Here is a 16,790-nt window from a genome sequence, read left to right as displayed (position 1 = left end):
CCCTCAGCGCAGCGCTCGCACGCGCAGCCTGTGCTGCGGAAAACTGGCCTGGAAAGCCTCGTGCTTGCTAGTGGCCTCCTTAGCTGTGACTGAATGAATGACTTTTTGTTTATGCTGAAGGAAAAAAAAGACAATAAAAGACCCAAAACCCGCCACACCAAACCCCCCGAAGTTTTTGTGTCTCTTTTATCAACATAAGGAAAAAGACTGCTAAAGGAAGTGTCACCAACCAGAAATACTTTTTTTTTTTTCTCTTTTATTATTATTTTCTAACTGTTTGGTAAAGTGTTGTACATGTTTTTGAAGTCTGACTGTGGAATTCTGTGTTCTGAATCTTCTTGATAGTTTCATGAGATGTTCAGTTCAGGATGTGTGGGTATAATTGCGTGTTAGAAGGGTGATAAGAAGGAATAATTGTTTCACAACCAAAACGAAACTTTTAGTGCTAGCAGATAGGTATTTAGGTAAAAGCTTTGAAGTAGTTGCTAAGACTTCTGTCTAGCATTGTAGCATCTATTTTTAAAATACTCTTTTTTCATAACGTTAATTCCTGCAACTTTCTACATGTATTTCTGTATCTTCCTTCAACAAGTTCACCTGTATCCAGGTGTTCCTCATACATTTTCAAGGCCTCATCATTTATGACTGATACACAAATTCTTCCAGCTGAAGCATTTTCTGTTTTGTTTCAAAAGCTAGCACAGCTTCCTGAGCAGTTTTTGTGGTACAAAGAGTGTTTGGTAAAAGCTTTCAAAAATATTTCAGTGAGTCTGTAGTTCATAGGAGATGGAAGAGTGGCGATTATAAAAATTAAAGTATTTTCAGTGAGACATGCCTTTATAGGTGGAAATAACCATTCACCAACAACAGAAAAGCATGTTTGTGTGGTTTTTATTTTTGCTTATGTTTTAACCTACATTTAGCTAATTGCTAACATTTGATGAAAAAGGTCTGTGTGCACAAAGAAGTTGCTTTTATTGTTGAGGGTTTTTTCTACCCTTACATATTTATTATTTTCTTAAATACGGAGTTTAGATTTGGAAATACAGGTTTCATGATAAAAAAAAAAACGTTTGGGGAAAGCTTTTCAGTTTTAAATATTACAGCGTAATAGTTGATCCACGTATAAAGAATCTGAATTGTTACATTAGCAGTTACTGACATAAAGACAGTTTAACGCATTCCACTTGGCAAATATGACAAAAGAAGGGTGCCTAATAAAATGTTTGTTTAGAGCTGTGTAAGCAACCCAGCTTACATAGTGATTTCTCTCTTCATTAGGTCGAAGATCTCTTCTTTCTTCAGCCTATGTGGATAGCTCAAAATGGGAAAAGAGAAAAAAAGAGGAGCATAGCCTGGGTGAGAAAAGTTTGTTTCTTGTCTCCACTTTGTCTAATTAATTAGACATTAATTAATTAGACATTTTGGGCTACCTTACTGTCTGTAAATCCTTCAAAATAAAGAGGGTGTGAAACAATACATTTCTGAGCTTCTGTGTCAAAAAGCACTCAACATGTTAAAAATTTGTCATATGTATTCAAAGCCATAGTGCAGAAACAAGTTAGAATTTGTCTCTTTACTTAAGGTTCAGTTCCTATGAGCTGATTTTTTTCTTTCACAAAATCCAAAGTGTATGACTATCTCTGACTCATGTCATTGACATTGTTTTAACAATGTTTTAACAAAGTATTGCAATGTGAAAGAAGCTATTCTAGTAATGATCTAAGTATTGCAGGACAATAAAAAATAATCTAAGTATTACATGACAATTATATTTAAAGACATTTTTTAAAGAGGAAATTTTCCTCAGGGTTTTGCAGTTTCTTCTTGAATTACAGACTTTTTTTAGGGGGGAGTGGGGAATGAAGCTAAACTTTTTATTTTCAAGAAGTTACATGTTAAACTGTATCTGTACATGGTACTGAGATCTCCATCTCCTGTGCAAGTTTTCTAGCTAAATTATTTGTATAGATTGCATTTGAAAGTACATTCCACTGTCTTTATGGTGACTACATCAAAGGCAAAGCATTTTCCCATGCTAAAGATGGATTTTTTTTTTTTTTTAATTTTGTACCACAGGTGTTTTGGTGACTCCTTAATTCATGGTCTGTTTTTATTACTGGGCCCCTGAACTGTGATTGTTACTTGCAACGCAGATTATGAGGCTGAAAGAAGAATCATCAAGTGAAATTCAAGGGCTTTTGTCAGGCAGAACAGACAGAATGATCAGAGTGATTTTTTTTTATGCACTAATTTGTTTCTTTCATTTGCCTATGAGCATTTAGGTGGGAATTGTCAATTCGTACTGTGCATGGATGAGAAACAGTGAGTGGATTCTTATGTATGTAGCTTGGATCCTGCAGAGACTGTTAATACCTTGTTACACTTTGCTGTCAATAGGACTGCTGTGTATTTTGGGCTGGAGCCACAGATTTATGCCCTGGGATGCATTTGAACTAGTTACCTCCAGGTGAAAATGGGTTCTTATTTTGGCAGTTGTCATAGCCAATAGAAATCCGCTGTAGAAAAATCCACTGTTGTGCCAGTGCTGGTACAGTCCATGTTTGGCTTTCTCCAGGCCTGGCAAGACCTTCTGTGACTGTTTGGCAGGCACAGTTATTGCTGCTCCTCTGCTGATGGTCTTGAGCCAGAGCAGATGCCTATTCCATGATTTTCAAATATCTGCTTTGCATTTTTATTTTGTGTTCACAGAAAAGAGAAAACAAGTTAGCACAGTGTCAGCTGTATTACCATTTTCAGAGAGGAGATAGTCCTGCAGATGTCTGCTCTGTAGCTCTCAATTGTCTGGTTGCACGTATAATCTTGTGTGTACTGACTGGTGATTATAGCTAGAGTGACTTCCTTGTGTTGAGGAAATGCTCTTTTATTTCTGTGTTTCACACGTTGTTTTAGAACTGTTGTTATGCAAAACTATGTTGTGAGGATACTTTTAAAGGCAAAAGAAGTATTTTTTTTATTTAAAGTCAGTTCCATTTCTCTGCTGCACTGATGTGCTATCCCAGATACTCATTTATTGTGTCCATGTAAGACATGATTTATTGTCTTCACTGTAACCTCAGTTTAGAATCCAGGTATGAATGAGTTTAGCAAACTTCACCACTGAAAAATGTATGGGAAAGAGTAAGACTGTAATTTGTGTAACAAAATTATTCTGTTCAAGGAGATAGGAATTGAAAATGTGTTAATTTGGAATTTGCAAATTGCTTGCTGGTAGGAAGATGCCTGCCTAGAAGTAATTTGGATTCCATTTATTAAAAATGAAGTACAAAGGAACCCAGAATCCCAGGGGATGGCAGAATCCAGGTGAGATAGAAAATTTCTTTTTTTTGTTAGAAAGATTCACAGTAGCTAAATACCACACTACCTAAATCATCTGCAACACCAGATGGCAGTGCTACCCTCACAGATATAAATAATTTCCATTCAAACAAGCTTTGTTTGTTCAGTACAAAGCTGTTGTTCTTTCCAGTTATGTGGAAATAGAGACAAATGTGGAACAAATAAATTTGTGAGACAAAATACTTGCCTCAGCCTTTATATTTTAGTTGAAATAAAAATAAAATAAAACAAGACTTTCTTTATAGCACCAGTTAGCCTGTGAATTAAGGTATTAGCTCTGACCATCACTCCCAGGACAGGTAAACTTTGCATCTCAGTTTTGTCATCATTTCCCACCACTGGATTAGACCTCTGTCTTGCGTGAACCCCTTCTAAGAATACAAGCAAGTAGAATAAAAGTGACCTTATATGGTGGCCAAATGTGCCCCATATTGATAATATGCTGCTTGTTGATGTGGCCACATTCTGTGGACAGGTGCACACTGTGAATCAAAGTGAAACTGTGGATTTCCTAGGCCACAAAATTGGTGTTAGAAGTCATAACCACTGACTTGGAAGGTGAGGGTCAGTATTTTCTGAGCCACCCTGTTGCAGGCAACAAGATATTGAGTTTCTATGAACAAATGAAAATAAAAGTGAACATGATATCTCGTATATCAGTGTATATGATATATACACTGGTATATGAGACCTCTGTGAAGGTCATGGCCCAAAATTAAATGACTTAAGCTTATATTTATGGCTTGTTTTGTTAATTTCTTTAGTTCTTGAATATGCAGTAATTAATTTTTAGAGAAATTAAATTTATGGAGAAATGTATGTATTTTTGGGCAGCATATATGAGAGATTGTATAGACTAGTGTGTTTTTTGATGAGTCAGACAAGCCTTTGCAGTATGTATCTGTTAAAATTTACATAGAATTCTGATTTGGCTATTAAAATATTGGCTTGGTTTATACACTGTGTAAGCACTCAGGTTTTACTGCCAACAATGCTAGGAGACTTGAGCATTCACATGCTTGCATTCTAGTACTGCTGTCAGGATACTTTAACTATGAAGAAATTTTAATCTTGATTATTGAATAGCAACTTATGGAGCAAACTTGATTTGAATTATATCAAATTATGAATTTGAGAAAAAAAAGTCTGGTTTTAGGTGTTCTTCACAGAAAACAAGCTAGGAAATAATTACTCATTACAATTAATTCCTGTAATAATACTACTGCAGGAAGAGCAACTTACCTGAAAACAAAGCTAAATTTTCCATTATCATTATTTGTCTGCTATTATTTTAGATTTAATCAGCCCATTTTGTTGTGACTGTTACACTGGAGATGATAGATAAGTGTTTAATATTTATTAAAATATTTATATTTTATAATATTTTTTAAAATATTTATTTATTATTTATTTATTATTTATTTATATTTTTAATATTTATTAAAATATACCTATGAACTCCATACATATAAGTGTTTAATATTTTTATTTATTTATTAAACACTTTTATTTTTATTTATTTATTATTTATTAATTTAATATTAATAAATTTTTATTTATTTATTAAACACTTTATTTATTAAACACTTATATGTATGGAGTTCATAGGTAAGTGCTTTCCTTACTGTAGAACTGATGGAGAGTTTCAGCTTTGTAGACAGCAATAAAGGTCAGTCATTAAAACTCTATGTGTGAACTCTCTCAGAGGATGCTGTTGTATAACGGCCAACAGTGTTGACATCTTGTATTCATGGCATTGTATTCATTTGGTTTATATTCTGCTAAAGTAGTCAATGTTTTCTAGAGCGAGTTCTTCATCTTCATGAGCACCTAGACAGAAGAAATGCCAAGCTCAAGGCTTGAGTGTGGCCCAGAATGGTCATAGGGATCACCTTCTAGTTTTAGGAGGGTGATGCATAACAAAAACAGTTCTGGAATAGATCAATGAACTCCGAGTTTCAGGTCCACATTGCTGTATCATCAAAGATACCAGATTTTGAAGCACACATTTCTTTCCCTCTGTCTCAAAATGGAGGTTAAGAATGGTGGATGACAGTTGACTTCATTTAGCCAAGGACCTACCTGATGCTTTGATCTGGAAAAGCTGAGTTGGTCACATCATCCCTTCTCTACCTTCGAGCACTACTGGGAGTGCTCCCTGTTCCTTTACCCATGTGCTTCATCGTGACTTTTGTGACTTCTGGAGAGATGGGTAATACAGAGACAATGGCACTTATAGGCACTTCTTGTAAGGATATTCCCATATAAATTTCTTTGCAATTAAAAAAATTGCATTTTTTTTTGTAGTGGCTGTCTTGTATAGCATGGCCTTGATTGCCCACATCATCTTAATGTCTTGTGCTGTCTTTTGTAGGAGCTGGTACTGGCCTTACTAACTTTGCCACAAATTTCCCTTTGCTTTCATAGTCATGAAAAGTTTGCCTTTCCTCAGCCAGAAGATAAATGCTCATTTTATGTTTTGAAGAACTCCTCAGGAGGAAAATTGTTATGTAAATAAGGGATACTGCTATGTGGCAGACAACAGCATTGTACAGACGAGGAGTCAACTATTTCATTCCAAGTCAGGGCTCTATCATTTTACTGAAAACTTCATCCATGTGCTGTAATTTGACAGGTTACCTAAAAGGTCAGAGCAGCAATGAATGTCATTTGTTCTGTTAAAACTGTACCCTTCAGTGTTCACTGTGGTACAGGTGCTTTTAAAGTAATAAATAGTGATATCACTTGCTTTGTGGACAGCATGCCTCAGAGACGGAGCATGTTACTACTGATGCAGTGCTGTTTCCTGCCCCAGACAACTTTGCAAGAGTAGAAGGGTTAGTCTGTTCTAATGTAGTGCTGCAATTTTTAGCTTACATTTCACTGAGAGGTGTGGAGGCAGGTTCACCTTTCTGGAAAATTAATAGTAAAACAAGCAAACTCATCATATGGCCAAGGATGGCCAGCGGGCCTTACTGGCAGGTGTCAAAAAAGTGACTCACTGAGTAACAGTTGCAAAGGGGGAGCAAGTTCCAAATGTTGCAGAGGGAATGTGTTAGATTTCTTGTCCTCAAGATGGAGGAGAATAGCAAGAAAGAGTATGATTGAAGTCTGTAAAGCTTATAGATTTGATATCGTTAGTTCATGGTCAAACAGATGACATTAAGCATATGTTGAGGAGCTTACTCTTTCTGAATTTTTATTTTCCAGGAACAGTACAAAGCTAAAACTCCAAATTAAATTAATTTAACTTCCAGTTAATTCATTAAATGCAATGGCTGGCTACCTGTTCGACAGTCAGAAATTTAAGTTCCTGCATGGTCAGATTAATATTGTTATACAACTGCTGAAGCAGAATGCTATAAAACTACTTAGTTACTGGTGCAGTGCCCCATTTGATTAATGGGATTTCTTTGATTGCTGTTTGTGACTGTAAAGTTTATCAGTATGGTACTTCATATTTCTGTGCCTCATTGTTTTACCGTAAAATAAAAATCCATGCCTAAAGCACTGTCCAGCATATGATAGGCTTGCAAGCAAGTGGGAATTTTAAGGACATTTGCTAATTTTTTGTTTTAGGTGACTTATATTAGTTTTACTAATTTCATCCAGTGCTTTATTGAGTAGTTTTTTCTACCCTTTTTTTTCTAGTAAGTTAGGTTCATCATGTTGAGAATTTTCTCATGCATATTTTTTGTTAAAGTGTTCAACAATATTTGAAAGTACTGTTTGCGTACAATTTTAAAAGGAAATGTTAAGAACCCCGAATTTGATTTCATGGACATAGGCTCTATTCTAAGTTATATGATGCAGTTTTTCATGTTATGCCACTTGATTAAACACATTCTTTTTCTGCTTTCTCCAGCTGACTTAGCCCACTTAATGGACAGAACCTATGAAAGAAAACTGCCTGTCAGCTCTTTGACAGTAGCCCGGGTAAGGAAAAAAATCCCAATCATAAACTCATAGAAGTGACTGTGGAAAGCTTGTGTAGTGAAGTGAGCTGAAAGGTGATAAATGATACCACCTCTGTTAGGAGTTCTGGGATCATAAATGTATTGTTATACTATTAAATTGCTGTATAAAGCTGTTTTATTGATACTTTGTACCCATTAGTTAGTACCCAGACCATAGGGTCTTCAAAACAGATATTTTTTCTCAGTAAAATTGGGCCTTACTGTTATTGGGTTGTATATTTCCCTAATATGTGTTTCGTGCCTTCCTATGGTTTCTTTATGAGAGCTTTAAAAACTCCTCAGGCACTGCATAAGAGCCCAGGCTGCTAAGGGAATGCATTGAATTAGTCCACTGCACTGTCTTGTCTTCTTCCAGTTCCAGGCTTCTTTCAGAGTGAGGCAGAGGTGGACATATTTTGCTTTTATAGCTTTCTTTCACTGCAGCAGACTGAGACAGAACAGATGCTGACATGGGTTAAGCAAAGCTGTTATTTTTACTGGGAAGAGTAACCAGTCCCATCCTCTGGATGAGATAATCTGGAAAAGGGGAGGAAAAGCAGAGATGTTTTTAAATTCCTTGTGTAAATGAGTGTTTGTAATGCAGAAGGAGAATAAATAAGTAATTTGTTTAAAAAACAAAACAACAAACTAATTTCAGTCTTCAAAATTATCCAGAGAAGCTGAGTTGTCTCAGTAATACCACTAATTAGGATAATTGCACCACTAACTGAGGAGTCACAGAACACTTTGTTCAGTTACAAGAGCAAGCATTTACACAGATCAAGCATTCTTGACCATTGCTTCTGAGACAGTGTCCATGAGAGAAATGGGTGTTCCTCTCCTTTTTATGAATCAAATTTATTCCTTTCCTGCTTTGGGCTGACCTCCCTAGAGAAATGGCATTTTCAGATTGTCAAGCAGCCCCACTTTCCAATGCCTGGAGCTAACATCAGGTTCTTATTTTCTGGTATGTAGGTAAAGCACACAGGCATGCTATTGCCATGCTCAGAAGATGAGATCTCTATGTATACAGCATGCAAAGAGAATGAAGGCATAGGAGACCAAATACCACTCAGCTGAATTATTGTTTTTAGATTAGGCTTAGGGTAAAGAGAAGTACTGGCCTTGAGAACATGTTTGTTTATTCTGAACTAAAGGTATTCTATTATAAAGATGCCATAGTGTTCCAGCACCTTTATGCTTATGTTAGTAAAGTGTACAGGAAAACAGATTCACTGTTACCATAAGACAAAGTCTGGAAACTTGGCTTGTATCTAAGTAATTGATAGCACTGGGAGTTCTGTAAGAAGACAGGATTGTAAATGAGAGGACAATTGTGCTGTACAGCGTGGGAGAGTGATTTTTTTCTTACCATTGTTTATAAGGATAGTGAAATACAAAATTTTGCTGTCCCTGTGCTTCAGAATATATACTATGAAGAGGCACAACAGGCAAAATATAGGGAAAGGAATATTTTTTGGAAAAAGCAATGAGGCATGTCAAAACTGTCTCAAAATTGGGGCAAGAAATTTAAGGAACTGAAAATATTCTTAAAATAAAGGGTATGATTGAAGAGGAAAAGATTTAAAGGAACAGCAGAAATACAGGATACAGAGCTATAGGTGTTTAATCTTCAGATGGCTTTCAAGATGCGTTAAGTTTCTCAGAATTAAGGAAGGGAGTTGTCTCAGTTTAAAAAGATTTGAGTTTTAGCAGTCTAGAAGAAACCAGAATTAGGAGCAAGCAGAGATATGAAGAATTCCAGTACTCTCAAGACAGTTAAATGTGTCAGACCAATGCATTTTGTTATCTATTTTCTTCTAATATGCTTCATATAAGTGCTCCTTTTTTAAGCTTTTATTTCTTATTTTTTAATCAGTTTGTTGACAACATTTCTTCACGAGAAGAAGTGGATCAAGCTGAATACTACCTTTACAAGTAAGCATATTTTCCCCTCAACACAAACTTTGAGTCACATGAGTAAATACCATGAGGTCTTGTCCTTTGAAGACTGACCCTTTCCAGCTTCTTGGCTTTGATTTCTCTCTTGCGAAGTATGCACATCTACTTGTCTTACCACTTGTCTTACAGTCAAGGGCTTTCTTGCCAACTTCTCCATGGTTATGGCTGCCCTTCTCTAGACCTCTGGCATTGTCTCTTGTCATGCACGTTAATCTGAGATACTGAGCTAGCAGCTAATGCAACATGCAGCTTTGATTTATGTTAGAGATGCTGAAAATATAAGTAGTCAGGTTTGTTCCACAGTTTTTCCTTCTAATACTTCTTTTGTTCTCTGAATCATTATTTATCTGAATTGGCTACATGATATTTGGATGTCTAAGTGTAGGACTCAAGGAAGCTTGTTTCCTGAGAACAAGGAAGAATGAAAATGGACATCCTGTGATAATGATCAAGTCAAGGGTGAATGAAATATCCTCTTAGTACTTGCATGTTTCCCAGATAAGCTGTGTAGTTCACTTTATGCATGGGTTGTTATGGTTTTTGGCAACTATTTTTGTGTTGATTGAAGTGTACAGGTTTTCGGTAGTGTCAGGTTGAATGCTTGCTTGCTTCAAGTCAATACCTCTCAGTATTGACTTTAAGAGGGTAGCAATTATTGCTGTTCACTAGAATAAATTAGTTATTTTAAGACAGTTGCACACACATTTTGAGAACTAAGTTTTGTGATGGAGAAAGTAACACATCCTGTCAAAGCACATGAGAGAGCATGCTTACAAATAATGTCAGGTTGTTATTTATAAATAATAATGATTGGGTTTCTTTAGTTAACGTGTTTTCTGGATAGATGGTTTAAGTGTATGCACAGTTTTAAGTACGTGACTGCATTAGACTTCAGATGTCCCTGGTTCTGTGTTACTACTGGGACAGTATCTGAACCTCAGAACTTCAAGATGGAAACAATAGAAATGGGTTAATACTAGCAATATCCTGTGGTTTGAAAATAAAAATAGGAAGAAGAATCCCTCACAGAGGGCAGGTTAGTGGCGTTTTCACTCCTTTTGATCAAGATTTCATTAGTCTTACCAGAATCTGTGGTCAGAAATCAGTTTTCCATCTTGCAACAGCAGAGATGAAAACCGAAGAAGGTAAAGCTAGTTTAATGCAAGCCCTCTAGTACCTTTTAGTAACATTCTTGAATGCATTATATTATGCCACATGTCCTTACTTCCTCTCTGATGGAGTCAGGCCCTCTAGGGTCAGGGATTTCAAGAGACCTTTGACTTCCCTGACATACAAAGGAAGGTGGGGTAGTTTTAATTGCTAAGTCTCAAAATGGTACAGATAAAATCCAGATGGTGAGGTATCTGTAAAGTATCTTACAGATTCTTTCTTCTTGAAAAAAGAAGTTCAGAAAGAGACAACAACCTTGAAGCATAAAAAGACAAAAACTTAGAAGCATAAAAATGATCCATAGTAAGACGGAGAGAATATTATGGGAATCTGTAACAAGTAAATATACGTACTAGTCTTAATACGTGCTTGGTTAGTAACCTCAGGTAATAACACAGGATTTCTATCCTTAAGAACACATTCTGGTAGAGAGAGTTACGGTTCAAAAGCAATCATGGTTATTTACAATTTTCCTAAGATAAAATTCCACTATGGCTGGTGAGAGTATAGCTGTGTGCATATCAAATATAATCATTTGCCATTGATACTGATTTTAGTTGTCCATGTGAAGAGAATAGAAAAGTATTGATGTCTCACATGGCTTATCAGACATGCTCTGGCTGAAATTTTTCTTCTTTGTGCCCCTGTAATGCTGCTTTGTTTTGATGTTGCAAAATGCTGTGATTAGCATGAATTTTCTAGGAGACATCATTCCAAGCTATTCTCAAAATGGATGTGTATTCAGATAGTGAAACAGCATAGAGAGGTCTGTAATTCATGTAAAATCCTAATTATAACAGCATTTTCTCTGTCAAGTTAAAATAAGCATTCTAGCTTCAGGGTGTAGGAGAGATGGGTATTTGCAAGACCCTTTAGTTGTTCTTTACAGTTTCCACTTAGGCTGGAGGTAAAATGAAAGACATTTTTATAAAGATAGGTCTTTGCAGATGTGAGGATGTTTAACACAGAAACATGTCCCATGTAAATGGCCACAACATGAAACATAAATGAGGGGTGTAGCGAGGGAAAGTTAAGAAGCAGAGAAGCTTTGACAGGAAATCTCTCTTTTTCTGCCTTAATAAGAAAGTTCCAATTTTTCTTTTATTTAAGGAGAGGAAACTTCTGAACAGGAGAAAAGCAGTATCAGAGAAAAATTGGTTTTATGTCTGTTTTTTACGTTTTATGTCTTCTGAGGTATACAAGTCTATTGCAGACAAGTTGACTGTATGTGCATTTGACTGAACATAATTAATCAGAATGCTCCCAAAGTCCTGTGGTTTTCTCCTTAGCTGCTTGTAGAGTATAAAGAAGGAAATTTGATATATTTCCCCAGTGTTTGGAGCCTCTGGGTACCTGAGGGGAAAGATAATCAGTTCCAAAGCCCCTACAAGGTTGGAACATGTTCCTGTTACAAAAGGCAAACTGCCTGTGGGAAGAATCGGAGGGAAGTATTGACATCTCTATGCTTGCAGTGTGGGATTTTCCTGGAGATGGGAGTGACAGATTTTGTAATTGTTAGCTTTGTAGACTGGAGACTTTCCATCTATAATGTGAGGCAGAACGTAGTTTCAAAAAGTAGTATTCTGGAGCATTAGGATCCCAAAATAAAATATATGTGTTATATTTAGACCTATTCCAATTTTCTATCCTTTTAAAGTAGTGGATCTCCAGCCATACTGTCTCCACAGAGGATCTTGAGCTCTCAAGAATAGCATGTGTGGAAACTGCTATTGTGGAACATGTCAGTAAGATGGTAAAGGCCAGTTTGAGGCATGATGTCATCTGCTTTCAGTGCTCCTCTTTTTGTTCTCTTTTGAATATCTCCCCACTTCTGTTAACTGTCAGACTTAAAAAAAATCCTTTCATCTCCCAGGATCCCAGTAAAAAATCTCATCAAAATGCAGAGCACTTTCAGCCAGATCAGAAATCTGCTGTTCGCTGTACTTTGTCCTGTCTCACTGAGATGTCACTATTTCACACATCAGGGTGTTTTTCTTATGATTGAAACATTAGCATAATGAAGAGAGGTTTTGTGATGAGGTAGCTGCTGATTTTGTATGTAGGTTTTATGCCAACAAAGATTTTTCAATGGGTGTGAAAAGAATGGGTGAAGTTTTTCTTATGTTGGGACTCCTCAAGAGAATTTTTAATTGCATTAAACCCATGACTCACCCTGTAGAAAAAAAGTATACACAGTGTCCGGAGAATGTTTTTGTATGTGCATGTACTCTACAAATTCTTGCACAATCTGCCTAGATCTTTTTATTACTTTTCTGTTATTGGTAATTTTTTTTTAAACACAGCAGTTTCTGCAGACTTCAGGATTTATTATCTGGGGTCCATACCTGATTATAATCACAAAATGGGACAATAGCAAATGATTAGAAGTTATTCTTAGATGTACTGTCTTTAATAGAATCATAGAATTGTTTAGGTTGGGTGGTAGTAAGTTACAGTTTTGAGGCCTGATTTCAGCCTTTAAATAATTTTAGGGCTCTGATCTCTGTCCATATGAAATTGTGCTTTATCCTAATAATACCTGTGTGTCACTGCTCAGGGCAACATTACATGCAAAGTAAGTTTCACCTGCACTCTCTATATTTGCATGACTGTTCTGTGGGTGCAGAAGTTGCACTTCTACTTTCATGCCAGTCAAGCAGCTTAGTGTCTGAAAATATTGTTACTCTAAAGTATTGTTTATAATAAATTTTCACAATGTACCAAAAAAAATATATTTCTGAATAATATTTGCGTGGCATTCATTCTTACTAGTATGGTATTTTGTTTCTGTATAGAAATCTACAATACATAATGAATACCATTACCTGTTCCAGCACAAATAGAAGAGATGTAGACACAGTCCTATAACATTTGTAATTCTTTCTTTGAGATGTTTTCATTCTCTTAAGGCTGTAGGTGAAATAACTGATCAAATCTTGGTTTTCAATGCCTCCAGAGAAGTATATGGGTTAAAAAAAAATGTATAAAAATAAATGAGTCAGAAATAGCTGCCTGCTATTCAAGTTATGCAGCAGTTATATTCTGAAATTATATTGAGAAGTAGTGAAAGCATCTGAAGAGAAAAATGCAATTTGTTGGCAGAATAGTATGTTTTACCAGTTTGGACACCTGCCTAGGCTAAGTGCTCTAAAATAAGTTAATTTGCAAAAGATTTGGGCAGCTTTTCAGAAGTTAGGGAGGCACAAGGAAGGGAAACCCAGAGAGATGTACCTCATTAGAATATTTAATTATTTTCATGTGAATGACAGAAATACCAGTGTTTAGTGCTGTTCTACTGTGGTTGCCAGTGTGTGATGCTGCTTTATGTGAAGAAATATTGGTTGCTGTCCAAGCCAGTGCTGTCAGGTGTAGGTGTTCTGGCTGCCAGGGACTACACTGTGCTTCTGGCTCCTGCATTCACTCATTTCTACACAGAGGAGCACACGTTCTTACTCTGCCTCTCATCTTCCACAGTTTCTCTGTTGTCTTTGTCTGTCCGTGGTTTGTCACACTCTGAACTGTTGGAATCTTTGGAAAAAAACATTAGTTACTACTAATGGTTTCAGAACCCAGAGCCAAATTTCAGCAAGCCTTATCATGTAACAACATCAGATTTCAGTGTGCTCAGTGTAACAATCTTCTAAGTGCAGGAGAACCATCATTAAAAATAAAACATTGAAGAGCATTCAGAAGGATCTTTTCCTGTAACACATGTCCTTTCAGTCGTCTGCTTTTCATAGTTCATGTCCTTATGTATGTATAGTTTTCTTTAAATGTGGCAGAAACTGGTCAAGAATTTTCGAGGTACTGCATATAAAAGCACAAAAAGTTGGAAGGCTTTTCATCAGCACTGATTTTTTTGTTGTGTGTTGCCAGTGCTAGAAGGATAAGCATCTGGATTTTGAAAGCTTTATATTTAAAACAAGAGAAGAAGAAGAATTCTTCTACAAACAGAACGCAATATCAGTGTTTGAGGTAATCTCTCCTTCTCCTTATCCACAATATTTCTGGAGTCAATGGAAAGATGAAGCCAGTCAGATTCAGAAATTGACAGAAATTACTTGGTCCACACTCCATGTGGATACATTTTTCATTTAATATTGGAAGACAGTCTTTCATTACAGTTCTTGAAAGAAAAGAGCATAGCAGAATTTCTGTATCTTTTACCCATCATCTTTCTTGCCAACAGCTCAAAGTTTTTTGTCTAGTAGATTCTATGGGAAGTAGTCTAAAGTACAATGTGACCAGATCTCAACTGTTGCACTCATATATTGAAGGAGAAAGGGCAATTTTGTCTCAGAGTTTGACCCATCCTCCTCCATAAAGGTCAATTTTGCTATGTCCGGTGGCATTCCAGAAGTTGTTTAGTAAACCCCTGGATCAGCAAAAAGCCTGTCTTGAGGCAGATCTTGCATTATGTTTTAGAAATACTGAAAGTCCAGACGGAGGTTAAATGCAGCCAAAAATTTAGAGAGTGAGCCATTCATGTAAATACAAATGGCCAGGACAGACTAAAACCTTTTATAAGATTCAGAATTTAAAACAAGTACAAGCAAAGATCTGTTCCTTTGCTAGCTTTAGTTAATGACTAATATGACTAATAATTATGAAAATATACTAGAGAATTAACGCTATCTGGCTTCCCCTGCAAGGAATTCCTGGTTCCACTACAGCCCCTGAGCAGCAACAACAGTCAAAGTCTCCAATCCCAATGAAAACAGAAAAAAAAAAAAGTTAATGGTTTTATGAGTTCCTTGTCCTTTAGCTTTCTTAAATAGTGTTAAAGGGTACAGCAGTCTTTTCTCTTTCAGTTATGTTGAAAGTGGCAGTTACCAGCATAAACCCATGAATTTTTATTAGTCTTACAACCATTACCAGAGCTGTCATGGTCCCTTCCTTAGGAACTGTTAACTTTGTGTTTATTGTATCTATCAACCTAAATCATTCTTCTTTGTGGTGCAAGTAAGTATTTCCTTTTTGGATCAAAATAAATACGGTAGAAAAAATAACTATGAACTACTTGCTACTATCAACTTGTTACGGAATAATCTTGACATGCTGTAGACCAGAGCTGTCTTATTTCAGGTAGGTTGATTAGAATTAGAATTATTTGTATTGTTTACTTCGTTTTAGTTTAAATCAGTGAGCAAGTAACCTTAATTCAAATAAAATATTTTAGTAATGTTTCATGTTTATAATTTAAACTATCTTTTAAAGAAAGCCTTATTGCTGTTTTCTGGCAGCAGGAAGGAAGTTCTTCAAACCAGTTTAATTTCTTTGGAAGGATAGTACTCAATTTAGAATCATCTAAATCATCTTACTGAGCAAAGAGACAGTCTTGTGCAGATACTTCCATGGTTTACAAGCATTTCTTTACAGCTTTGTTTTTTATATTTGATTTTCTTTTTTAAAAAAAGAAGTAAATGTTTACCAGAATGCTGTTTTTCCTGATGCGGACAGCTGCCTTTGAGAAAAAACCTTAAATGAAAGTATTACTTTTCTGCAAATGTTCATATTTTAATGAATGAGAATGAATTACATTAAATGCAACATGGAAAGCATTTAGAATATGTTTTCTATTTAAAATGTACCAATTTAGAAAAACTTATTTTTATTTGGTGAAATAAGATCCTCAGTATGTCAGGACTTTTGTATTTGTAGGTGCTAGTTTTTATTCCTGTTTCAACTTAGATGTGGTAAGCATGCATTCCTGCTATTTTGAGTCACATTACTAATTTTTGAGTTAAACTAAACATAACATAGAAGAGTAGGGAGTATGTTATGTCTGCAGCTGTAGAAGGGGCAATGCTTATTAAAAATTCTGTTTTCATTTGCTTAACTAGTAACCTTCTCTAGTTCATGTTACACTGCTTGTAAAGCTGGCTGTACAATATATGTTTCTTGAGGAAACAAGTACCTTTAATGCAGATTTTTATTTTAGGGCATGTGAGCTGGTTTTTTTTTTTTTTTTTTTTAAATAGGAATTCTATTGCTTTTTTGTTTAGCTTTAATTTACAGAATTGTAATGCTGAGTAGCACTGGGTTGTGGGGTAGCCATTCAAATGAAAATATCAGGCCATTTTATCGTCATCTATTCTTACACAGCACATACGAAATAATAAAATAGACTAAAAGTGGGAGAGTGTTTATCCTATGCTTTAGGAAAGTCAGGTTTTTGTGCTACTGCAACCAGCATACTCAAAATGCTGAACAGTTTAAATGTCATAAACAGAAGGCCAAGTACAAAGTCAAAATGCTTCCGGGAAGAAAATGTTTTAGGAATGTCAGTGATCCAGATTCTTCTGCTGTAATCAGTAGTAAAAGAAAGAATAAAGGTAGCTT

General features: G+C 35.8%; 1 protein-coding gene across 3 annotated transcripts in view; it reads left to right on the top strand.

Moving 5' to 3' along the window:
- The window catches only part of MRPS27 (mitochondrial ribosomal protein S27), a 43,910-nt gene that overhangs the window by 628 nt on the left and 26,492 nt on the right, over positions 1–16,790 (top strand). For 2 of the 3 annotated variants that reach the window (XR_008428838.1, XM_053932943.1), the window contains exons 2-4: positions 1,282–1,359; positions 7,226–7,296; positions 9,196–9,254. Coding sequence is in view for 2 of the 3 variants with exons in the window: in XM_053932943.1 (XP_053788918.1) it covers positions 1,282–1,359; positions 7,226–7,296; positions 9,196–9,254 (208 nt within the window). In the remaining variant the exon portion in view is untranslated. The remainder of the gene's footprint in view (positions 1–1,281; positions 1,360–7,225; positions 7,297–9,195; positions 9,255–16,790) is intronic. The other variant, XM_053932944.1, reaches the window with a different exon arrangement.

Source organism: Vidua chalybeata, chromosome Z, assembly GCF_026979565.1.
Source record: "Vidua chalybeata isolate OUT-0048 chromosome Z, bVidCha1 merged haplotype, whole genome shotgun sequence".
Classification (NCBI taxonomy): domain Eukaryota; kingdom Metazoa; phylum Chordata; class Aves; order Passeriformes; family Viduidae; genus Vidua; species Vidua chalybeata.
This window is presented reverse-complemented; position numbering and strand designations above follow the sequence as displayed.